The 25,912-nt window shown below is 49.1% G+C and overlaps 1 protein-coding gene across 1 annotated transcript in view; it reads right to left on the minus strand.

The window, feature by feature from the left end:
* Positions 1-3,024: 3,024 nt before the first annotated feature.
* The window catches only part of MARCHF4 (membrane associated ring-CH-type finger 4), a 118,038-nt gene continuing 95,150 nt past the window's right edge, over positions 3,025-25,912 (minus strand). Inside the window, exons 3-4 of the mRNA XM_062201851.1 lie at positions 24,496-24,688; positions 3,025-3,392 (exon numbers count right to left, since the gene is read on the minus strand). Coding sequence (XP_062057835.1) covers positions 3,025-3,392; positions 24,496-24,688 — 561 coding nt within the window. The remainder of the gene's footprint in view (positions 3,393-24,495; positions 24,689-25,912) is intronic.

The raw sequence follows: 25,912 nt of genomic DNA on the forward strand, positions 1-25,912 counted from the left end.
TTTCTCAGACTCATAGGTTCCCAGCTACAAATCCATTATAGGAAAACAGTATTTTCCACCAGCTCTGATGGGGAAGTCCTAGGGAGGACATACTGCCTCCAGTCAAACGTCCATTTCTGCACCAATACCTGTGGACAGAGAAATAAGACACTTTAATTATCCGAGCCTGGATCTCAGTCCCACTTCTATGGCAAGGGTGGTTTTGGGGATTCAGTTAGACCAAAACCACATTGGATGGGGTTCTCCTTGGGAAAAGGATTTCTATGTGCTAGATGACAAAAGCAACAGGTGTCCACCAAAATGGCAGGAGCAAATGCCACGGCCTTGAGGCTACTGAGGGAGGGATTCAGGTTTACAAATATTTCACTATGATTCAGTAGGCAGGAGCAGACTGCATGCTCAGGGAATCCCTACAGCCCTTCTTGGGAAAGACACAGATACTTGTACGGGGGTGCAAGGGTGCTCCCTTCTCAACAAGTCACCCCTTAGTGCTCAATCCGAGAAATGTAATGGAGCTCAGAGGGCCTAGTAGAAACATCCCCCCTCCTACCCCTTTCCAGTTGTTTCCTGAGGGTTCTGATTCTCCTGTGGAAGAGCAAAGGGGTGCTTGGTCAAAAAGCCTCAACTCAGTGCCAGCTTCTAGGGAATGCGTCTGTCAATCACCCTCTCTGTTTATGTCTTTCTGTATGTGAAGCCATGTCTGAAATGCACGCACAGGGCTGTGGTCCTCCCCATTAGAAGAATGCAACATAACCCTTTGCCTGCTCAGGGTTGGTCCCAAATCCAACACTTACAGTCATGGCTCCTGCTTATGGGCGTTCTCCTCTTAAAAATGCAAATTCTCCAGGAGAGGGCATGCTATGAGCTTACTTGCTTTCAGTTAGTTTCAGTAAGTTTGCCAGGCTCTCTCACGAGAAAGGTTTTGGATGAGAAATGCTGAGCTTCCATAATCGCACCTCTCCTAACCCTCTGGACTGTGGGCTTCATCAGGGAGGAAGCATCATAAGCTTGGTCATATCCCACTGCGGACACTGCATGGCCAACTGCTGCCACCAGGAAGGAGGGTCCAGGCAAACTGAAAGGAGGAAACATTATGAAGGCTGCCACCTGATCTGCCCAAGCCCTCTCCGGAGACTCTGACTTGGGTGCTGCCCTCGGATAGTCAAAGGGAAACTGTCAAGGGAAAGAGGTCTTGGCTCTCCCAGCTTCTGTGAAACGGCCCAATCGGGTGGAGCTCCCTAGTCCTCCTCCCAGAACGAAGGGTCTCAGCCTCTAGGATGGCTGAGCAGAACCCTTGGGAGAGTTTGGAAGCTGTTTCTCTTTTAAACCTGAAGCAATCCATCTGCTAGGAAGCCAGCAGTCCTGGTGCTTCATTGCAGGTTCACTCACATAAGCACACACACACACATGCACACACCACACACATGCATGGACACATTCACACACATGCATGCATGCACGCACATTGAAGGGAACATGCCTGCCTGCCCTGCCACACCTGCACCCTCCATGGAGAAATGAAAACACCCCTGATTTCCAGTTATGGAGGAAACTGTAGGCATAGAGCAGAGAGAACAGAGAAAGAAGGCAGGTTACATCTGAGAGAAGGATGGGAAAGAGGAAGCAAAAACTCACATATGGAAAGGGACACGTGGTAGGGAAAGAAAGTTTATTTTCAAGCTTTTAAGAGAATATTACAAACAACAGAGAGTTTTAAAAAACCCTAAAAACTAGTTTAAAAAAGTACGTGACAGTGTCCCTTTAATACGCACAGACGACGCAGCCATTGTGCAATGACAACAAGAAACTCCACAGGGGGCCACCCAGTGGCCTTCCCTGGCAGGATCCTGGGAATAAGCAGGTGGGCTCCAGGCACAGTGCTCCCTGCCAGGACCCCTGGCCTGCCTGACTGCGGAGGACCAGCGAGCACGGAGCACCGAGTGCTGGCCTCTTTGGGGAGGGTCCCAAGCAGCAAAGAATACTTAGATCGGTTTCCACTCTAATCCTTGGGGCACACTGCTCAACTTCCCATGCGCAGCTGCAGCCTTCCTGCAGACCCCAAGGTGGGAGGTGCCCTGCGAGGGGGCCTGGGTCTGTGCACCTGCCAAGGCAGGAGGGAAGTGGCACTGAGCCTGTCCTGGCTTGGGTAGTTGAGGAAGTTGCTCCTAGAGTGGCAGCTTCAGAGGCTGAAGCCACAGCAGCAGAACTGTGCTTGAGATGCCCACCAGAAATCTGTACTTTTCTCTCATAGTGTGTGTATGTGTGTGTGTCTATTTCCTGTAAACATCGTTGAGCCAAATCACCATAAAATAAAGTCACAAGGGCACAGAAAGACACTCATCTCCAAACCTAAGCCCTCTTTGAGCCCACCTAGCATTGGGAGATGCCTGCCTCTGGGCGCTCACACCAAAACCCCCCTCCCAGCACTCTCCACCCGAGTCCCTAAAGCCATGTGAGCCAATGAATGCTGCTCATCAGGTGAGCCCGGAGACCCCACAGGCTGTGTCCTCCCTACCAGCCCACACCAATCCCTCACCCACCCCCCACTGCCCGGAGAGAAACAAAAACAAACTCAAGGTTGGAACGGCAGCTACAAACGCGCTCTCCGCTCAGCTCCCTTTGGTGTCTGCACCCACAGTGCACCCCTGGGCACCACCGCCACCTGCCTCACCCGGCTTTGCCCTCCGCAGCCTCTCCTCCAGGGGTCTTGCCTGCGCGTGCATCTGGGTGGCTTCCTTTTGTTGAGTTAGGCTCCACCTGTATTGCACTTCGTTGCTGAGTTTGTCGGGTTTTGTTGCCGGTCAGTTGGAGAACCGGGTCAACTAATCGGAAAGCCCGATACCGCTCCTGGTGCCACCCTCCCTCCAGCTCCACCCCACCCCAGGGCACCCTCAAGGCCTGTCACCCTCTGCCTGCTCTCTGCGCTGGGCCCTGGGGTCCCGATATGCCTCCCCCCTGCTACCCTCTGGCCCCTTTGCGGCCCTGCGCGCGCGCACGGTCACACTCCTTCGCCGGTCTCTCCTTTCACACGGTCGTGACTCTCATGACGAGCTCTCGGCTGCCGCCCTGCGGGCTCCGCTGCTCATGAGGTCTCAAGTGACTCAGGATGTGCAGGATGGTGTAAGCACAGTGGTGGTGGGACAGAGGGCCTGAGGGGTGGCTGGCAGGCCGGGCAGGGCCTTCCTCGGGGGCAGGCGTGCCTGCAGTCTCCTCCTCTGTGGCAGGGATGTTGGCCTGGGTGGATGAGGAGGTCCGTGGGTTTGTCCTGCCTCCTGCCTTTTGGTCCTCCAGGTCTTTTGTCTTGTCGTAGTTCAGCACTTTCCACTGCTGGTTGACGGCTTGCCACCGTTTAAAGATGCGGTACACGGAGGGCCCCTCATGGATGATGAGACCTGAGGCAGCAGGGAGAGGAGAGAGACAAAGGCCAAGTCATTCAGAGACAGCAAAGCTGCTGCTGGGAAAAACCGTGGTCTCCCTTCATTGACAGATATAGCTGGGGCAAGCTCAGGCTCCATTGCTTTGATTTGTGCTTTAAAATCTACCTTCCGGGGCTGGTGCTGTGGCATAGTAGGCTAAGCCTCTGCCTGTGGCACCAGCATCCCATACTGGTGCTGGTTCGTGTCCCAGCTGCTTCACTTCCCATTCAGCTCTCTGTTTTTGACCTGGGAAGGCAGTGGAAGATGGCCCAAGTGCTTGGGTCCCTGCACCCACGTGGGAGACCCAGAAGCAGCTCCTGGCTTTGGATCAGCACAGCTCCAGCCATTGCAGCCACTTAGGGAGTGAACCAGCAGATTGAAGACCTCTCTCTCTCTCCCTCTGTAACTCTGACTCTCAAATAAATAAATAAGTCTTTTTTAAAAAAATCTACCTTCCAGCTATGAGTCATAGAGTTCCTAGCCCTAGGTTCCTCGCTTGGCGAGTCTCTGGCAGGGAGGGGCTTCCACATTGAGCTCACAGGGTCATCTGGCACCTACATCCAAGGCCTTTGCCTCCTTCTACTCGTCCCCCGACCCTCCACCCCTCTTGGCTTGACACAACCCAAATCATCCGTTGAGCCATAATAGAGATATCCCTTTCCTCACTTTTTGCATATCCATGGCAGTCAGCCCTCAGCAGCTACTGAACGAAGGGTGTGGTTTTCAGGGCACCACAGAAGAAGCCGTGCAGTCATTCCCTATTTGCTGCTGAACCATCCCTGAAACTCCACCAGTTAGCCATGCACAAACAGCCCCAGGACAGGCCACTTTGTTTCAGTTATATAGTCCAGAGGCAGTGGTCATCTGAAATAGGCCACTCTAGGAAAATGGGCAATAAATCTTAATTGCATGCCTACTGAGTGCCAAGCGCTGGGGACACCGCAGTGGGTGAGAGAGGCAGAGTTCGGCTTTCAGGCAGCTTGTGTTTGAGTGGAGAGACACAACAGACACATTTAAAAAAAAAACAGTAAAACCATTTGAAGAGTTGACAAATGCTACACATGAGAAGGATAAAAACAGTTAAATGTCCACTCGTTGCAGGCCTTGACAGTCCTGGGAAAGGGTGGAGGGAATGGCCTTTCTAGGGAGGCCATATTTGAGTTGAGACTTCAGTGATGATGAGGAGGGATCGCGCACGATTCCAGAGACAGCACTTCAGTGTAGGAACTGTGCCAGCAGGTGGGGTGGATGAACAAGGGTCAAAGAAAAAAAAAAAAAGGATTGGGGTGACTACTACACTATGGTGTGAGTGCGGACATAGACAGAGACAAGGTGGGCTGAAGCTAATCTATGATTGGACCTTGGAGGCCATGACAACAGATTTGTATTTTATCCTGAGTATAATGGGGAAGCCACTGAAGGGTTCATTGGGGGAGGATGCGATCTGACTTCACCTTCAGAAAATTCATGCTGGCTCCCATGGGAACAACCCACCCAAGAGGAACAAGAGCCAGATTTGCGCACCAAACAGGAAGTGGTGTACTCATTCAGCTAGGAACTGCTGGCTGCCTAGGGTAGGGAGGGTGCTAGCAGTGGAGGCAGTGAGCAATTGTTGGCATCAGGATGTATGCTGGAGGTGGAGCTGACAGGTGGAGGTGGAGCTGGCAGGTGAGGCATGAGTAAAGATGTTGCTGAAGGCCGGCACCGTGGCTCAACAGGCTAATCCTCCACCTTGCAGCGCCGGCACACCAGGTTCTAGTCCCGGTTGGGGCGCCGGATTCTGTCCCGGTTGCCCCTCTTCCAGGCCAGCTCTCTGCTATGGCCCGGGAGTGCAGTGGAGGATGGCCCAGGTCCTTGGGCCCTGCACCCGCATGGGAGACCAGGAGAAGCACCTGGCTCCTGCCTTTGGATCAGCGCAGTGTGCTGGCCTCAGCGTGCCGACCGCAGTGGCCATTGGAGGGTGAACCAACGGGAAAGGAAGACCTTTCTCTCTGTCTTTCTCTCTCACTGTCCACTTTGCCTGTCCAAAAAAAAAAAAAAAAAAAAAAAGATGTTGCTGAAGCTTTTGTCCTTCCCAGTTGGATGGGTAGGGGTGCCACGTGCTGAGCTGTGGAGGCCATCAGTTTCAGGAGTGTGGATTTAGTGGGGATAGTGGCAGCAGAGAATGTGTAAGTTTCCTGTGGCTGCTAAAACAAATGACCATGCATTTACTGGCTTCAAACAACACAGATGCATTCTCTTAAAATCCCGGAGAGGAAGCCTCACTGGGCTAAAGCAAAGGTGTTAACAGGGCTGGTTCTTCCTGGAGGCTTAGAGAGAATCAGTTCCCTTGCCTTTCTCAGACTCTAGAGGTTGCCTGCAGTTTTTTGTCTTTTCTTCTGTTAGCACATTTTCTGCTTCTCTTCCACCATCAAATCTTTCCTTGTTTCCCTCTTATAAGAAAACTTGTGGTTACACTTAGGGCTCATTTGAATAACCCCAAACAACACCATTATTTAAAGATTATTAAATTAATCACATCTGCAAAGCCCCTTTTGACATATAAGGTAGCATTAATAGTTTCAAGAACTATGACCTGAATGTCTTTGGGGGCCATCATTCAGCGGACCACGTGACTAATAGCTATATTTTGGTCATGGCAAGTTTAAGATGTCTGAAATCCAACCAGAAGTGCCAGGTGGGCATTTGGGCCTATGAGTCTGAAGCATAGAGAGATGGAAGCCATAATATTGAGATGGTTTGAATTTGCTCCAAAATTAAGGCATTACCAAGGTGACAGCATGAAGAGGTGGATCTTTAGAAAGTGATTAGACCTGAGGACTCCTCTCTCATGAATGGGGTCAGGTGCCCTTGTATTTGGCCTTGAGAGAGAGAGTTGGTTTTCTCTTGCCCTTCTACCTTCTTCCTTGTGAAAGCCCTCACCAGAGGCTGGTGCTCTGATCATAGACTTCCCAATGTGTGAAATACATTTTTGTTCTTTATAAAACCTTTATTCTTGGGTATTCTAGCAGCACAAAACAGACTAAGACAGGTGGAACTTGAAGCCTCAAGAATGGCTGCGATCTCTTGGGGAAGGAAAAAAGGCCAATGACGGAGCCCTGGGCTGCTGATGCTTACAGGTTCGCTGGAGGTCTTGGAGGGGGTACAGCCAGCCAAAAGGAAGCTCTGAAGAAGCAACCAATGGTGTAGAAGTAAGACCAGCAAGTGCAAGAGTTCTAGAAGTCTAGAGAAGGGTGCATTCCAAGAGAGTGTAATGATTCTTTCTTTTTTTTTTTTTTTAGGTTTATTTTATTTATTTGAAAGGCAGAGTTACAGAGAGAGGTACAGACAGAGAGAGAGGTCTTCCATCTGCTGGTTCACTCCCCAGATGGCTGCAATGGCTGGAGCTGCACCGATCTGAAGCCAGAAGCCAGGAGCTTCCTCTGGGTCTCCCACATGGGTGCAGGGGCCCAAGAACTGGGGCCATCTTCCACTGCTTTCCCAGGCCACAGCAGAAAGCTGGGTAGGAAGTGGAGCAGCTGGGACTCAGACTGGCGCCATATGGAATGCCAGTGTTTCAGGCTAGGGCTTTAATCTGCTGTGCCACAGTGCTGGCCTCATAATGATTCTTTTAAATGCTGTTAAGAGGTCAGCTCAAATAAAATGAGAAGTAGCCATTGGCTTGATGAGCACAGACAGAAAGAGGATGACAGAAGTAATAATGGGAAATCAGGTAGTTCTCACCCAAGCACATATTTGCTTCTTATGAGGTCATCAGTTAAGGTTGGAGGGATAAGAAAGGAAGTGGTAAACATTTATGGAAGTTGGGACTGGCCTCATGGAATAGTGGGTTATGCTGCAGCCTGTAGTACCTGCATCTCACATAGGCACTGGTTCAAGTTCTGGCTGCTCCACTTCTGATCCAGTTCCCTGCTAATGCTCCTGGGAAGGCAGCAGAGGATGGCCCAGGTCCTTGGGCCCCTGTACCCAATGAGAGACCCAGATGAAGCTCCTAGCTCCTGGTTTTGGCCTGGCTCAGTCCTGGCCATTTTGGCCATTTGGGGAGTGAACCAACATATATAACATCTTTATCTCTCCCTTTCTCTATAGCTCTATCTTTCAAAAAGATAAAATAAATCTTAAAAAAATGGTTATGGAAGAAGGAGAAGGTGGTAAATAATTATGTTGGAAAGTTGAATTTATAAGGGAGAAGTGGCAGAATTATCTGTGTTGAGTGTCCATTTGAGGTTTGTGGCCATAAATTTAAATCTTTCTCCACACCTTCAACTGCTTGCTCAGGTACATGTGTGGAGTAAGAAGAAAGTTGGGTTTGACTATTATAGAATTTTTATCAGGCAAGTGGACATGAGAGTTATGTATGCTTGCAGGGCACTTCTCATCATGCTGGACAGGGGAGCCCAGGTTGGGAAGTTTACAATCAGAAGTGAGAACACAAAGTGGATTGAGAATGACGAAAATGGAAAGTGATGGGGTCAATGCCGGGAGGTCTCTCTGAGGACAAGGCCTGCTGGAGTGAGAGAACTACAGAGATTAGGGAGTGAAGGTCACAGAGTGGGAAATCACAGAAACTATGTTTACTGGTGATAATGAGTCTGGGGGGGGGTGACCACCTGATTAGGGATCGGGATGGGCTTGAGGAAAAGATCTTTGGGGTAACAGGGAAGCCAGGGAGTAGGACAGGTGATTGGCATCAGCCATCCTTAATGGCATCAAACTAAATGCTGCCTTTTGATAACAAATGTATTCCTATCCTGAAATGAAATTCATAAGATATTATGAGTTGTTATGTTTCTTTTTTAAAAAAAATAATAGAATGTGCTAATAGTTAATGTAAAAAAGGGGTGGATAATTTATAACAAGACAACATAAATTTTGGTATAAATGCTGAGGCACACTGTATTAGAAAACAGAAAAATGCCATAGATTTCCAAAATGCTCCAAAGGGCTGGGCTCACTGATTCATGCAGATGTTGAGGAAAGGACCGATGGGGGGGAGCACATGAGGCAGGTGCATCGAGGAGAGCATAGGCTTCCCACAGCACCAGGGAGCGGAAAAGGCAGGACAGAAAGGTGGCATGCACTCGGAGGGCTGGAGCTGCTGAAGGGCAGAGCAGGAGAGGTGATTTGGAAGTGGTGGAGAGAGCAAGCAGTGCATGCTCCAACCCCAGGCCCCATGTCTCCCGAGACAGCCACATTTCAATCAGAAGATGATGAAAGGAACAGAGATGAAGTTGCTCATGTTGGACTCTGAGGTCAAGAGGGCATTGTGGGAAGATGGGATGAGCAAACCAGGAAGGGGATGATGGGTATTCAGGAGTCTGGGCCTGAGGAGGTGAGCCAGGTGAAGGGGAAGTGAGGCTCCATGGGCTTGTCTTGCAACAATGGAAACTCCAGGGCTGGAGCTGGCTCTCGAGAGCCAACAGCGCTGAGTCACCTCAGCCCCCTCAACGTGAAGCTGAGAGCCTGGAGGAGCACCATGGAACCTCTCCAATCTCCGACCCGCAGTGCTTCTGGGAGACAAGAGCTGCCACCCACTGCCACTCTGCGTCTTCCCGCAGTTCCCGACATCACTCTTTGCTCAACAAGTCTTCAAAGGCTCTGTGAGAGACGGACTCAAGGTCCCCAGCCCTTTGTTTGGGTCACCTTCTGAAAGAACTGATGAAAGGTATGGATCAACTCACCAAGAAGTCACAACTGGTGTCTGAATGGTCCTGATCGTGTTAGGGGGTCTGAAAATCTCCAGAAGCCCACCTGTGGGCCTCTCGATTTAGTCTGGCAGAGTCTGGACAAGGAGACTTCCTCTCTGTCTCACCCTCTCCCAAGTGTGTCAACTCACATCATTTCCATCTGCTTAGTACCTTTTGAATAGTACACAAGTGCCCATGGCCCTGGAGCTGTTCTTCCAGTTCACAAGCTCTGTTTGAACACTCTGGCATGCTTTTCCCTAGATTGTGAGCCCCTCGGGGGTAGGGCCAGGCCTGGTTGAGTCGTGGGCAGCTATCATGGCTCTGGGGGCCTAGTAGAGCCCTGGTGATAACAGAGAAGACAGGGGCCTAGACCAGGAGATGTAGCATCTTTTGAAGCCCCAAGTGAGCTCTTTCTGACAACAGCCACACACTGGATTCTTAATTAGCTCTTGATCAGACAGTTTCCCTCTGATTGAAGAGGGTGGCTTGAATTTTTGGTCTGAATGTTGCCTTCTAATTATCTAACTGTCCAGTGTTCAGGAAGTAATTAAACTATTTTTAATGGCTAGGTGGCTAAACAGGAGGAAGGTGTACCTGTCTTTCTAGATAGGCTTGTTTGGCAAAAGTTGGAAAAGTATACACTACCTCATTTAATCTTGCTCCCCTCAACCCACCCTCTGCTTCCTGTTGGACAAATTACTTAGTGATTTCTTGGGTGGCAAAAATCACAAGAAAATGGTGGAAGATGGGTGGGGCCCGGGGCCCACCCAGTGGAGCAGGTGACCTGGACAAGATTGAAGATTTGGGAGAGAAGGAAGCGGGATGGAAATGGCAATGGATAGAGGCTGAACATTAGATTAGGAAGAGCGAAGGCTATGGTGAAGGGAGCAGAGAAGTATCAGAAGAAAGTGGTAAAACCAGAAATTTAGTAAGTGTTGACTGAGTACTTTTCTGGAGTTTTCTACTTTAACAATCATCTGATAACCATCTACAATGTGGCCAACCCTGGGCTGTGTCTGTGGGAAATTCAGTTCTAGAAAAATTGTCGCCTTTGTAATGTCTCCCCAACTTTTAGGGCTTATCACCTTCACGTAGCTGCATACTCCACAGGTTATCAGAGACCTTCATTTGTCATCATCTCTCTCCCCCTGCCTCCAGCTGAAAGAGCCTTTATCTTAGTCCTCAAGGATGTGAGTGGGTGGTCCTATGCCTGCCTGGTACCACCACCACCCCTTACACATCACGACAGCAATGCTGTGTTCTTCCTGACTGGACACCCCAATTCCTACGGCCTTTTGGCCATGGACTCTTGTGTCCAGAGCAGTGAGATACAATCTAATTCAGTTTGTCTTTCCTAAGTAGTTACTAGTGGCTTCTGTGAGCACCTGTGATGGAACAGAGCACTGATTCCCATCACATACAGAACAACAGGTCAAGACTGAGGAGTCTGGAGAGAAGCTGCTGCTCCTGTACCCAGACTGCTCCTGCCCACCCACCCCTTCTCCTGCGGGCCTCCTGGTTACTGACAGCTCTAGTGCAGTGGCTTCCAAACTTTAGCAAGCATCAGAGTCATTGAAGAGCTTAGCAAAACCCAGAATCCTAGGCCTCAGCCCTTGAGATCCTAAGTGGGTCTGAGATATGGCCTAAGAATCTGCACATCCAAGGATCTTCAGGCAATGATGATGTTGCCTGCAGGTGGACCGCGTTCTTGCAGCCTTACCTAGAATGCAGTCTTTGCAGCAGTCTGAGTGCATCCTCTCCAAAACCTGTGTCTGATTTGGGACATGCTTCATCTGACTTGCCCCAAGAGTTAGAAACGTGCCAGGGGATTCCAATTCAATCCCATCAAGGTGGCATGTACCAGTGCCATCTCACTAGTCAAAGTGATCAGTTTCAGTTCACAATTGATCATAATGATAGGATTAAGAGTCAAAAGGATTACATAAACAAGACTAGTGTCTGCTAATATTAACTGATAGAATTAAAAAGGAGAGAACGATCCAACATGGGAAGCGGGATACACAGCAAACTCATAGAATGGCAGATGTCCTAAACAGCATTCTGGCCTCAGAATCAGCCCTTAAGGCATTCAGATCTGGCTGAAGAGCCCATGAGAATATTTTAGGCATGGAAAGCCAAGACACTCTGGCAAAAAAAAAAAAACCTAAATGAAAGATCTCTGTGAGTGAGATCCCAGCAGAAAGAACAGGTCATCAAAGAAGGAGGTACCTTTCTCTGAAGGGAGGAGAGAACTTCTACTTTGACTATGACCTTGTCTAAATAAGATTGGAGTTGGCAAACTCAAAAGGCTTCCATGGCCCTGGCAACTCATGACAAGAGCCTAGGGTGATTACTGATGCCATAAACAAGAGTGTCAATTTGTTAAGTCAACAACAGGAGTCACTGTGCACTTACTCCTCATGTAGGATCTCTGTCCTTAATGTGTTGTACAATGTGAATTAATGCTATAACTAGTACTCAAACAGTACTTTACACTTTGTGTTTCTGTGTGGGTGCAAACTGTTGAAATCTTTACTTAATATATACTAAATTTATCTTCTGTATATAAAGAGAATTGAAAATGCATCTTGATGTGAATGGAATGGGAGAGGGAGCGGGAGATGGGAGGGTTGCGGGTGGGAGGGAAGTTATGGGGGGGGGGGAAGCCACTGTAATCCAAAAGCTGTACTTTGGAAATTTATATTTATTAAATAAAAGTTAAAAAAAAAACCTGTGTCTGAGCACAGTCCCCATTGTGTTGATACAATAGGTGGGGTCTGCTGGGGGGGCATCCTTGTGAATGGATGAGTACCCATCCAGGAAGGGCTGGATGGAACCAGCGTGGGCTCTGCCACTCTTCCACCATGTGGGGACCCAGCATCTGGCCCCTCCTGTGTCCGTCTCATGATGTAGGACACCCAGGTGGTGCCACCTATGAGGACCAGCGCCTCACTGCACACAGAACCTGCTGGTGCCTGAACCTGGGCTTTCCAGTCTCTAGCACTGTAAGTTCTTTATAAACCACCTAGTCTTGGGGGCTTTGTGTCAGCACCACAAAGCAGACTCAGACAGGCTTTCTTCTGCCCACTGCCTGATTTTTAAAAAGAGCAATGAGGAACTTTGAAAAAGACCCTCCTTCCATAGGTGCCAGACACCAAAGGTAACTGAAGAAACAGGTATTTTTAGATCCTGACACCTGTGGGCACCAGCCCAGAGTTCACTCACCTATAAGCCTGTATAGAGCCTGGGAGTGCTGGCACATACAGGTCTTGTGGCTTTAGGGAAACAACTTCTCTTTCTGAGCCTCAGTTTTCTCATCATTAAATTGAGCCTGATGCTCCCTTCCTCCTGGGGTGGCTGTGAAATATGATGAGTTGATGAGTCCTGGCATTGTGCCTGGCACACACCTGACACTCTGTGTTGCATGATGTGGATGGCTGTGGGGAAGGTTGCAGGACACAGAGAAGTCCACTCATATTCCTTCTTCATTACCAACTCTGTATCCAACACAAGCCCTTGTCTTCTATGTAACTGTTTTCCTCCTTGATCCTCAGGCTGAGTCATCATTGATAGATGAGTAATATGCTGGAGCTAAAAAGTGCTCTAGAGGCCAACTGAGGCCACAGATCTAGAAACAATCCCCACGCGCGCACACACACACACACGCACACTCGCCTCCTCTTCCACCACTGAAAGTCTCAGGGTTTTGTCCATTGAGGAACGGCTGTGACCCACCTCGCCACTCCCTGCTCTGTGCCATTCAACACTTCAAAGACCCAGTCTGTTCAGAACTTGCACAAAAAACACAGCCAGCAAGTATGGGAAAGAAATGTAATCAGCTATTTTGAGCAGACTTAGGGGACTGCTACTGTCAGAAGCCAGATTGGCAATGTACTACTTGCCCAATATTTTCCAAGGGCTCATCTTCATGCTTCTCATAGGTACAGCTGGGCAGTGTTTCTGGAGATCTCCTCGGGGAGGTGCTGAGATGTGGACCCAGGGGTCCTCTGTGGGTAGGCTCACCCTGGCTTGAATGATTTTGGCAATGAAGGCTCAAGGACAAAAGACACAGGAAACATTTGATGAGCGGTGAATGCAAAGCCACCTTCCCTTCTATTGTCAGTGCCCAGGGAGAGGGCGGCGGTGACTGCTGCTGTCAGAGCATTCTCCCTAGCAGGGCCCCTGCTGGGCCGGTTGATCGCAGAGCTGGAGAGAGTGTCTCCACACATCTGAGTCAGAGCCATCCCAGACACTCTGCTTACCCAGGTCAGTCTGGAGCCCTGTGAGAGGCCCTCTCCTAGGAAACCATTAAGAGCCAGAGATGCTTTGAAATGGGGTGAGCTTAACTCAGTAAGAATAGTTAGTAGGAGAGGGACATTCTGGAGCCCCAACTATGCATTGAGGTAGTTGAGGGGTCCATTCCTGGAAGTGTGCCTGTGACTTTATACCTCTAGAGACTGTGGACTTTTTTTCCTGTGGGCATTTCTATGTCGGGCATAGATTGCTCACCATCTGGACGGATATGGATGGAACTGGAGTTATCATCCCCAGCCACTCTGGGTGGCATCAGTACTTGCAGGTGACGATGAATGTCATAGTGATGAGGGTGGTGATGGTGATGATAATAAGTATTTATTGAATGCTTATTAAGCTCTACCACTCTTAAAGGACCTTGCAAATACAGGATGCTTCTTACAGAAACTCTGTGATGTCAGCAATATTTCTCCACTTTACAGAAGAGGAAACTGAGTGCAGAGAGGTTGATTGTCTTACCCAAGGACACACAGCTTTTCCAGGTTCATCTGAAACAGAACAGGGTCACATGTCTGGAATCACTTCTTCCTCCATGATGAGGGTCATGTGCTCCTCTCCAACAATGAGCAGCCACAGAGATCATTTTAAAAAAAACTTGTAAGTAAGGGTGGGCATTTGGTATAGTGTTGAGAGAGCAGTTAGGACACCCACATCCTGTACCAGAATGGCTAGTTTCCAGTTATAGCTCTGTCCTAATTGCAGCTTCCAGTTAATGCAGATCTTGGGAGGCAGTGGGTTATGGTTCCAGTAGTTAGGTCCCTGTCATTGATGTGGGAAACCTGGAGCCAGGCATGTGGAGTCAACCAGTGGATTCTCCCTCTCCCTTTCTGTTTTTCCGCCTCTCAAATTCATTCATTAATTAAAAGTTGTACATGCATAATTTCTATAGGAATTCATAATAAGAGGGTTTTGCAATATGTGTTTTAATAGATGTTACATTGTTCTAACAGAGTGGTTAAAGATTCAGCCTTTGGAATCAGATGAAATTGTATTTTAGTTGTAAGACTTGGGGTGATTAACATCTCATCCTCAGTTTTTATATCAGAGAAGTGGGTGTTATAATAGAAAGTACATCATAAGGTTGTAGGGAATAAATAAGATAATGCACTTACAGCACGTAACCTACTTTTCATGGCATTTGGCACATGATGAATAACAAATGTTAGTTATTTTATCAACAGTGTCATCATTGCTATTAAATAAGTATTAAGGTACTTCATTTTATATAAATAACAAATAAATAAACACAAGCAGCTATGCATGGTGGGCTCAGGGAGTGCTGCTGGCAGGTGCCAGGCTGGTAAAGTCACCCCCTACCTACTATCCTGCAAGGAACAGCTTTGTGCTTCTCACAGGAGTGACCGGGCTGTGTTATCATGCAAGTAATGATAAAGTTACACAAACAATGTGAGCAGATATGCCAGGACTTCTACATACAGGAAGAGTTTTGTCTTTTAAAGTCTCTAGGACTTTACAAAGTTACCCTTAGGAACCAGGCTCCTATTGGACTATCCTAGCTCATAAGATTTCTAGAAACTTCTTGATGGGCTAACCTTCTGCGATGGAGACTGCTCAGTGTCCACTGAAGGTTCACACTCCTTTTCCTTAGCTGGAGCTGTCACTGTGGGCGGAATTCTATCCTTCAGATATTTGCACCTGCATGGAGCCAGGGTGTTCAGAATGTGAAAGGGAATCAGGCCAGGGATTAAGAACTAAGTATTGAAAAAAAAAAAAAAAGAACTAGGTATTGAAAGAAAAGTTGTGTGAGTGTGGCAATGCCTTATTTCAGCTCTCTTATGTCTCCTGGCAGGAGGGCAAAAGACTTAAAGGCCCCATGGGAGTGTGGAGCTTGGGTCCCTGATCCCTACATGGAGGAGAATGTTCCACAACCCAGAAACTCCTATTATGCTAAACCACTAACATCTGTTGAAGTTACCACACTAACCATGCCCGCAGTACTCAGTTAGGGGCCACAAGAGAAGAGCAACGTGTGGCTTAATGGTATGTTTCAGTTTCCCCCAAAGTGTATTGGCTGGCTCAAGCACTCACTTTGGTGATCATTTGGGGCTTTTTCTAACAACAAACCCCAGCATCATCAGGCAGATATGCCCCTCCTGCATCTGTTCTGTGCTCACAACGGTTCCTACAAGGGGTTCAGAAAATCTTTCAAGCCTCATCACTACAATGAAATAGGTGAAGCGCCTCCTTGGAGGGGACAGAGCTTGCTTGGTGTACCAGCTTCTCAATCAGGCACCTCCTTCCTCCGAGTATTCCACCATGCAGCAGTGGAGAGAGGGGCCTCCCTTAGGGAGCCCCTGGTGGGTGAGCCGTGAGCTAATAGTGAATCTGGAACACCAGAAGAGCCAGAACACGGGCTGAGCATCACGGTGCCCTGCTAGGTGAGTGATGCTTCTCCAGGGGGCTGGCTGGCCCTGCCTGACATTGACAGGGATCCCACACAGCTACACCGGTCAGCCTCTGAGAGCCTCCATAGTTCCTCACAATGGAAGTAACTTCAGAATCTGGGCATGGCACACCTGCGAGGTGGGGATCGGGCTCAATGTTCTCATTTTGCAGAGGAGACTAGCTGTAGAGAGAGGACATGAGTTGCTCACAGCTCACAGGGATCAGACCCAGATCCTCCCCTTCCTGTCTCTTCTGCTGCACCCTGCTGTGTATCATCGAAGAAATGTTGTGGTATACGTGTTTTTTAGTTAATGAGAATTTAAATTAGGATTGGAACAAAGAATGTTTTTGCAATCCTAGTGCTCCACTCCCTGCCCATTTGCCCTGCAGAGAGACTTAAATCCCTTTATCTCAGAGGGCAAGGGCCAGACATCTCTACATCACTGGAATTACCTCCGGGAACCACACACAACAAATAAGTACCACAGTCCACTGCTTTAAAGCTTTGCAAACAATCTCAGAAACTCTCCTCGCCTTCCTCCCCTGACCCTCTGCCACACGAGTAACAAGCAGGATGAGGGGAAGGTCCTGATTTTTGCAGAGTTGACTTTTTCATGGCCAATCACTTAGATCTGTGGAGTGAAAAAAAAAAGTTTTTTTTTTTTTTTGTGCCAAAGCCCTTAATTAATTTGCTCTTGTTAAATCCTAATAACTTGACCCACTGGAGCAGAGAATGCCCCATTTGTTTGCTGGGAGGCCCTGTCAGCTTCCCTGCTGCAGCGGGCAGCGTCATTAGAGAAGACAGAGGAGGAGGCAGGTGGCGCAAGGCCATGGGATGTAATCACATCTTCTCAGTGAGGGGATGCAAGGGAGAGGGAACTGAGAACCTTCAAGAAAAGGCTGCACTCCTGGTAAGAGCAGAGCCTGCGTTACGTGAGCACTCAAGGTCAGGCGCGCTCTGTCTAGGCTGTGACAGGACTTCGAGTTTCAGCAAAGCTCTACAGAGTGCCCACTAGGAAGGGAATGCACCCGATCAAGGGACATTTCCGAGTGCTTCTTCTGTTACAGTCCTCTGCACAACCCACTGAGGATGGTATTATTATCCCACATCACAGACAAGGAAAAGGCAACAGAGAGGTGGTGCAAATCTCTCAAGGTCACAAGGTAAGTAGGCACCTGAGCTCCGGGCCATTCCATGGCACCCCCTTACCCCTCTGGAAGCTCACTACTGTGGGTTTGGGGACTGAGTCCCTCCTCTTTTTTCTCATTCTCTGTGTCTACCCATCCCTTAGCTGTTTAATGCATACCAGCCCTCTGTCCTTAGCAACCTGTTCTCTGAGCCTTCCTCCCACATCATCTCAACAAAACACACAGCTCTCACCACCCTTGCTGATGACCTCCAAGCCGTCTTCACATCTTCTTATCCAGCTGCCCGCAGAAACCTGGACATGCACTAGGGTCTTAACTGTCCATATCACCACTACCTCCTCTCCTCCCAACAGCCACCAAGCCATGTCAGAACTACCCTGACGCCCTTGCAGCTTCCTCTGCCTTACATGAGGGAATCACCTGTGTGCCATAAAAGCCCCTTCCCCTTTTCTGTCCTGACAGAGACCCTTCCCTTCCCTTCTCCTCTGCAGCCCATACTGTCCTCTGAGCATCCTGTTTCTCTTCTACTGAAAACTCTTGGCTTAGGAACTGGCTCTTGCTTCTCTACCTGGAATTTAGACTTAAGATGGTTCTTGGTGCCTTTGCCAAGGACTTACCCCATGGCTCCCTTCTGCCCACCCCATTGTCCACCCATTCTCCTGCTCAGCTAAGGCACCCAGCCCCCAGAACCCCAGGGCTCCCACTCTTTCAAAGGGGCCCAGACAGTCCTGGCAAGTCCACCTCCTTAGTGCCTTTTAAGATCACAACCTCCCTCCACGTCTTCCCCCACTGCCACTGAGATGCACCTCTCTGCCTCTTGCTTAGACTATTACATCTATTTTCCAATTAGTCTCTCTCTACCTCATCTGTCGATCTCTGATCCATCCTCTTTACAACTGCCAGAGTTGCTAGCTTAAAACACACATGGACTCAAACCATTTTTACCATTTAAAATGTTACAACACAGGGCTGGTGCTGTGGCATAGAGGGTTAGGCTTGCATGCCCATATCCCATATAGGTGCCGGTTGGCGTCCCGGCTGCTTTTCTTTCGATTCAGCTCCCTGATAATGCACCTAAGGCAGAGAAAGATGGCCCAAGTGCTTGCGCCCCACCCACATGGGAAATCCAGAAGAAGTGCCTGGCTCTTGGCTTCAGACTAGCTTAATTCCGGCCATTGCAGCCAACTGGGGAGTGAACCAGCAGATGAAGACCTCACTCTCTGTCTCTCCCTCTATCTCATTAATTCTGCCTTTCAAATAAATAAAATAAATCTTTTAAAGAAAATTGTTACAAAGCTACCCTCTCCCCAACAGGGTGAAGTCTGAGTTCTTAGCACAGGACTCAGGACCCTGTGGGATTTGGCCCCTGCCAACCTCCCAGTGCCATCATCCATCACCCACCTGTTGGTACTGAGCCATACAAGCCTGTCCAAAGCTTTCCAAGCACATCCTGTTCACTCTACCTCTGTGTCTCCACGCAGCAAGAGCTTATGCCTGCAATGCTCTCTCCCCACCTTCCAGACAAGCTATGATTTACCTCTTGAGTACGGTTCCTTCCTGCAGTAAGACCACCTGACTGTCCCCACCCCCAGCCAGAGCTAACTGCAGTATGCAGACTCCCACTGTGTTGTGATCTATGTAGACTGCCAGCTATTCTGCTAAAGCTCCACAGCTGAATAACTGAATGAATAGACATGTCCATCCAGAGCTTTCTCACCCGGGTTCTTTTTTCCTGGGCTCACTCATCCTGGTGCCAGACAGCAGCCCAGCTTCTATCACATGGGATTTAGTGATGACCTCATCTGCAAGCCCCATGACACGCAAGATCCCTGAGAGTAGGTGACTCTCTTATTTGACTGTGTCTATCCAGTGCCCTCTCAAAAACTATTTTTGAATGAGTAAAAGGATTACCCAAATTCATGTCAACTAGCAGAGTTAGCTTCTCCATCTCAAGTGCCTTCCATGGTTGTTCAAATTTCATCCTGATTTCTCAAGCCTCTTTCTTGGAATCAGAACAGCATTGATCCAAAAGGAAATGCAACAATCACTAATGCCCAAAACCCTGAACACAGGAGGACAGGAGCAGCTGGGCGTCACTGGGGGTCAGGGTACTACTGGGTTAATTTCCTCCCAACCTGCCTCCCCATACAAGCTCTGCATTTGCAATTTCCTGGAGCTACCAGAGATGAAATAGGCAGTAGAAAGTGCCCTGGTACTGGAGCCAGAGTTTCTTGGCCCAATCATTGCTCCACCGCTTGCTTAGCTGTGTGACCTGGAGCACAGTTGCTTTAAGTCTCTCCTCACCTGTTAACTCTGGGTTGTAATAGTCATGCTGTTGTACCCTTAATCAGTTCATCCATCCTGGAAGGGGTTTGGTGGTTTCTTCTGTTCACAGCAGCTTACGTGTGCCTTTCATAGTGGTGTGCACTAGCCTAGGAAGCTAGGACTCTACTCCAAGAGATGCTTTGTCTGGAGGGGCAGCTGGTATCAATCACTAAGTCCCTCTGATATGACCAAGTCCAGAGCTATGTTCTCAGCCCCGGAGCTGGGCTGTATCAAACAGGGAACTTGGACCTTCCTGGTAACCTTTGAGGCAAAATCCACTGGTGAGCACCGTGGACCATTCTCTGAGAGAATAATCACTGACCACTGATTTTTTTTTTTAGCAGAAGCTAGCTGCATGGATACTGCCACGGGTGGGCTGACACAGCTTCACAAGCAGCCCATGTCCCCACCTTCTTGGCTTCATGGTGGGGAACATCTGCTAGGCTGCTGTTGGCTCAGGATGGTTTTGCTTAGAGCCCCAGGTATATGTGCATAGTAAGGATTCCCCCAAACCATCCACTTCATGTTGACTCGTGTTCTTTACCACCCATGGTCATTTCATTGTCTTTGAGAGAATGCACAAATTGTTCTTGATATCTGAAAAGCACAGAACATCCAGAGACGCATAGCAGCAGAGTGTTTTCATGTTTCCCACCTCTGCCGTTTGAGCTGACAACATGGGATTAGATTCATTTTCCTTTATCCGGATGACAATGTTCTTACCCAGGTGCTAGACTTCCTCTATCCCTTCAAGGAGCTTGTGCCTGGGGATATGAATTCTTTTTAAATTTTTTAATCTTTATTTGTTTGAAAGGCAGAGTTACAGAGAGAGGGAGACACAGACAGGGAGAGATCTTCCATCTGCTGGTTCACTCCCCAAATGGCCTCAATAGCCGGGGCTGGGCCAGGCTGAAACCAAAAGCCAGGAGCTTCTTCTGGGTCTCCCACATGGGTGCAGGGGTCTGAGCACTTGGGTCACCTCCCACTGCTTTTTCCAGGAACATTAGCAGGGAGCTGGATCAAAAGTAGAGCAGCTGAGACTCTAACCAGTGCCTATATGGGATGCCAGTGTTGCAGAACGTAGCTTAATCGATTACGCCACAGCACCGGCCCCAAATATGAATTCTTTCACCACCATTTTTTTCCACCAATATTTCTTGAGAGCAGGCTCCCTTCACCCCACTGTCTGCCAGGGAGCCTCATCTTCTCTCCCCTTCCTCTTCATTCACATCATCTTCTCAAGCTTTCCCTCTCCCTGGGAGGCTTTGAAACTGGTGAGAACCTCAAAAGTAAGGCAGAGTCTCCCTGGGGTTCTCTTGGCTCTGTTTCTTGCAGTGAGAAGGCAACACTGTGCCTCCTTCTGGAAGGCCCAGCCAGCTCTGTGCTTCCTGTTCCAGCTGTTCTGCCTCTCATGATTCAAAGGTCAAGGGTGTGGCCAGAAGGCCAGGATCATAGAGGGAGACAGGAGTGGGCAGTGAGGAGTGACGGGGTATTTCTCCTTCTCTTGGAACAAACTGGCCCTGGATGGACATTCTGGCTTTCCCCTCAGAGTCTGATGAAGGCAGGTGTCTGCAGTGTTACAGTGCCGCCCGGGTGGGATAGCCCTTGATGGGTGGGTGCTATGAATGCCTCCTGCAAGGCTGAGGCTTTGGGTTTCCCTGAGCACAATGACTTGAGCCGAGCATGACTTTCGCAGGGAGCCTGGAAACTATAGCCAGGTAGACCCAACCCCCACGATGTAGACCTCAGCTGCTTGCTCCTGAGCTATTGTGTGGGAGCCAAGAGCCCAGTCCTGGACTGGGATGTGGAGTGCAGTCAGGACTCCTGCAAGGGAGGCCATAGTTCCTGTTCTGTACTCCCTGTAGTGAATCTGATGTCCAGTGTCCTCCCTGGCAGTCCCTCTGATTCCCGCTGGCCAGTCTTTAAATGAAGGATGCCCCGGGTAGGCTCTGCAGGCTCCAGCTGATTCTCCCTGCAGAGGACCCTTAAAAGACAGACACTTACACTCACGCAGTGTTCTATGGGCCAGAACACTGCAGAGAAGGAGTGACTGATACTTGAATTTCACACTTAAAACCTCCATTATCACTACTGATTATCACCATAAACAAAAATCACCATCATCACAACCACAGGAATCTGTCTGTGGGTTTCCACTGTTGCTTGTCACCTGCCACCCTCCCTTTTCTGTTTCATCTTGCAGCATTTTGTCCCTTGGGTGTCAGCCTCTCCCAGGAAAACACTGAGCTGAGAGTCTTACTCCGCTGCCCTTCGGCCTCAGTCTCAGTGTTTCGTGTTCTCAAAATGGGAGCATTAGTCCTTATTCCCAGGGACATGCTCTGAAATAGAACTAGCTCCAACTATAATCAACAACATAACAGAGCAGTCTGAACTCCTTTAAGGTGAGGCTGCCTAAACAGCAGTCTGTCTGACTGCTTTTGGGTGGCATCAAAAGCAGGGAGGGTCCTCATGCACTGCCCTCCTGTCCAGTGGTTCTCTCTCTAACTACCAGTGGCTTGTCTGAGCAGGATCAAAGCTCTAGTGTGGCTTTGGATCCTGAGAAATTATATCTTCCTGACAGCAGGGAAGAAAGGAAACCAATGTGAAAACTCAACATCAGCCCACTCTGCTTCTCCCAGAAATGGAAAGATTGAGCACTCCACGTATGTGAGAAAGAATTGGAGAGATAGCTGTGGGCCAGGGGAAACACAGCCAGAGAGTGAGGGAGCCAAGAAAGAGACAGAGGAGGTGGTGACACAGAGCCCTGTTCAGAGAGAGACATCAGGAGCAGGCGAGATCGGAATACCAGGCCGGGCAGAGTGGGGGTGCTGGGTGACCCAGATCCTGGGGAGCTGGCCCTGTTCATGAAGATTCCCCTTGTAAGTGGGCCCAGGTGCACTCGATGTCATGGGTGTCATCTGTAGGCATCCCACAAGTGAAGTCGTGGGACCCCTGCTGTCTGCTCCAAGAGGCCAGCTATGGTTTGGACATAAGTTGTGCAGTTCCCTGAACTCCTACAGGAGTGTAATCCCAACATCTTGTGTCCATTGTACTCAGAGGATGGAAACTGAGTCCAACAATGGTGTTTACCGGTGGGGACTCTGGAAAGTGACTAGATTGGCAAAAGTCACGAGGGTGGAGCCCTTGTGATTGAATCACATGGTTCTTAAGGAGAGGGAGAGAAAAATATCCAGATGGAGACATACATAGATACACAAGCTCCTGCTGTGACGTACTACAGCCAAGGTTGAGTGGGGGAGGAAGAACTCACCAGAGCCAGCTCCATGCTGTGGAGACGTCCCTGCCTCAGCACCCTACTGATGTGGGGCTTGTTGGTGACTTGCACTGGCCAATGTGCTGTGGGCAGAAGGCAGTGTGTGCCAGTTCTGAGCAGACACTTTGAGAAGCAAGATTTTCTGCCAGCCTCCTTGTACTCCTACACTTGGCTGGGAGAAAAGCACAGCCCAGTAGTCATTGCTCCCTTAGCCTGGATCCCAGCAGGAGGAGACATTGGGAGCAGGCCTGAACCCAATGCACAGCCAGCCAGAAGCTAAGCCTGGCAGCCCAGCTCAGCAGAGCCCCAGCCATCTCACAGATGTGTGAATGGGAAATGAATGCTTGCTATAAGGCACTGCGATTTGGGGAATTGTTTGTTACCGAGGCCAAAGTTGGCTAATACGCCATGTGACAGGAATATGTGTCTCGTAGAAGCATGCCTCAGGGACTGAGCTGAAGTCTGCCTGAAGGAGAGTGAAGGACAGAGGAGGGGCTCTGCAGGAAGTCCCCCCGCCCCCTCCCTGGCAGACTTGCCGTAATCCTCCATATGGAGACACGCCTGGCTCCTGGCATCACCAACCCAGGCCTCTGCAGGGGTAGGAAGGGAGTTTGGTGGGAGGGAGAAGGAAATTAAAATGCATCAATGTCAAATTCCTCCCCATTCACAGTCCTCTCTCTCCCACAGTCCTCCAAACCTGGGCCATCTGTTTCTCTACTGCCTAGGTGCCATAATTAAAAGGCTCTTGAACTTGGAGTTGATATATTGATTTTGTTAGCATGGAGAGGCAGCAAGATGGCGAATACAAGTTTATGCGTTCCAGCACCACTGGTTTTATCAGTGCCAGACTCCTGGCCTTTCTGACTCCTAATATTAGAAGACCCCAAAGAAATGCACATCAACACCATCTCAGCCAAATTCCAGCTAATAGGTGTTTTCCTGCTAAATAGAGCAGTGCAGTATATTTGATGTAACAAATACACCAATGCCCAGAGAAGACAATGAGTGGAAGTCTCATACTCCTAGCACTGATACCAAGGGCAAAATCTGAGGGTTCCAGGTTAGGGTGGATAGCAGGGCTTATGCACACTTCTTTTTACCCAGACAAACCAGGCATTCCCACCTGCTCAGCCACTTGGGCCAAGCCTTCAGACTCCCAGCCATACTGATCTGTTGTGGAAAAAAGGGACCAAGCTCTTCACCAACCATTGTGGAAGAGAGAGGAGCAAAGCTTGGGGGATGGAGTAAGGGAGCAAGCAGGAAGCATCTCTGTCAGTTCCAGCTGTTTTCAAAAACACTGAAGCCTTTTAAACATCTTACCTGGAACAGAAATTCGTCTATGTAGATGAAAACACAGAAACTCAAGGCAAAGCGGGGTGAGCAGTCAGAGGCTGGCTGTGCGGCATTTCCTCTCCCACCTCCAGAGGTGCAACCCCACCACTACACAAGAGAAAGCTCGGGGCATTGGAATAGACTGAGAGAAAGCTGGAAGTGGGGAAGAGGCAGAGATCATTGTGGCATTTTGCTGGGAAAAGGGTGAAATGAAAGGTGTAGGCATCTCTCTTGTGGCTCAGCAGCCACGGGTCCGCAAAGGAGGAGAGCCCTTCCAACACCTGCTCGAGGCAGCACATGGAGCAACCCACCTCTCTCAGCTCTTCTCAGGCAAGCCTCTGTATTCATGCCTTCAACTGGGCAAAACACGTTGGCTTGGGAATGACTGAGCTCTTCCTTCTACACCCTGCCTCTTGCCCCTTCCCACTCGTCACTCAAGTCTAAGCCTCTCCTGAGCTCTCAGGTCTCAGGACAGCAACCTTCCCCACTTTGCCCACACCGCCCCCACTACCAGGAAGGGATCCTGAAGGGGTTGTCCACCTTGTGAGCACATGGCTCCCAGCTTCCCACAGAGACAAGCCCCCAGACCCACCTATGCACACCACGTCCATGAAGCCGTACATCCCATAGCAGATCTGGAAGAGGAGGTCTTGGCGCTGCCACTTAGCTGAGGGACTGAAGGTCGACCAGATGAGCCAAGAGATACTGGCGATGAGGAAGAGAGAGCCCAAGATGGCGGCTGCGATCTGGACCTTCTCGATGACTGTCAGAGAGATGGCCTGCCACTGTGGGAGAAGAGAAGGGCAGGTTAGCAGTCATGTGGAGAACACTGGGAGGGCAGAAATGAAAACACAGAATGAGTGGGTGGTGGCCAGGGCTCTAGAATCTTCTTTCCAGAGTCTCTTTTTGCGCTAATAAGTGCTGGGGGCACACAGGCCTTTCTTTTGCCTGTTTTGTTTGTTTCTATAACACCTTGCATGTCATTACATATACATGTCAGAGATGACCAATCCAACAAAGAGAGGAGGGAAAGAGATAAGAAAAATAGTTTATAATTTTCTGAAAGTGTATTAATATGGACATTTACATTTTTTTACACAATAAGCAGCAGTGTACATACAGCATTATTGATGGATGGGTTGAAAGCTGGAATGTGGGGGCGGGTTCTATGGTGTAGGGGGTTGGGCCACCACCTGCAGTGCTGGCATCCCATATGGGCACTGGTTCAAGTCTCTGCTGCTCCACTTCTGATCCAGCTCCCTGCTAATGTGCTTGCAGGCAGTGGAGGATGGCCCAAGAAGCTCCTGGCTCCTGGTTTCAGTATGGCCCAATTCTGGCCATTACAGCCATTTGGGGAGTGAGCCAAAAGATGGAAAATCAATACCTCTCTCTCCAACTCTGCCTTTCAAATAAAATAAATTAAAAAAAAAAAAAAAGCTGAGGTGTGGGTGAATTTCAACTCTGAAATTCCATGATTTCCTGGCTAGTCCAGACAGTGCCAGCCTAAATGAGCCAGGAGTTAGATTTTAGCTTGGGGGTTGTTACGGTTTTAATGGGATCCCCAGACATGCAGACATTTCAACCCCAAAGTCTTCTGTGGACAGTTAATGGATTAATGCTAATGGTTGATGAGTTAGGGTGGAGGCTGAATCTGATGGAGATGTCTGAAGGTGAGGCCTTTGCCAGGTGACTGAATTGGATTAGGTTGTTAGGGTTGAGTCCCATGACCAGATCATGATGGCTTTATAAGGGGAGACCATACAAAGGGTTGATGAAGAGCTGTTCTTTGAGTCACTCAGCTACCTGCTGGCCTTGCGATCCTTTCTCAACCTATACTCTGCCTTCATCAGAAGCCAGACTAATGGAGCCACCTGGTCTTGGACTGTGAATCTCCAAAACTGTAAGCCAATATAAACTTCCTTCCTTCCTCAGATGCTCCTCTCAAGTATTTTAGTTAACGTATTGAAAAACTGACTAAAACAGGATTTATTCACACAGCCACACAACAG

The sequence above is a fragment of the Lepus europaeus genome, chromosome 1 (genome assembly GCF_033115175.1).
Source record: "Lepus europaeus isolate LE1 chromosome 1, mLepTim1.pri, whole genome shotgun sequence".
Lineage (NCBI taxonomy): Eukaryota > Metazoa > Chordata > Mammalia > Lagomorpha > Leporidae > Lepus > Lepus europaeus.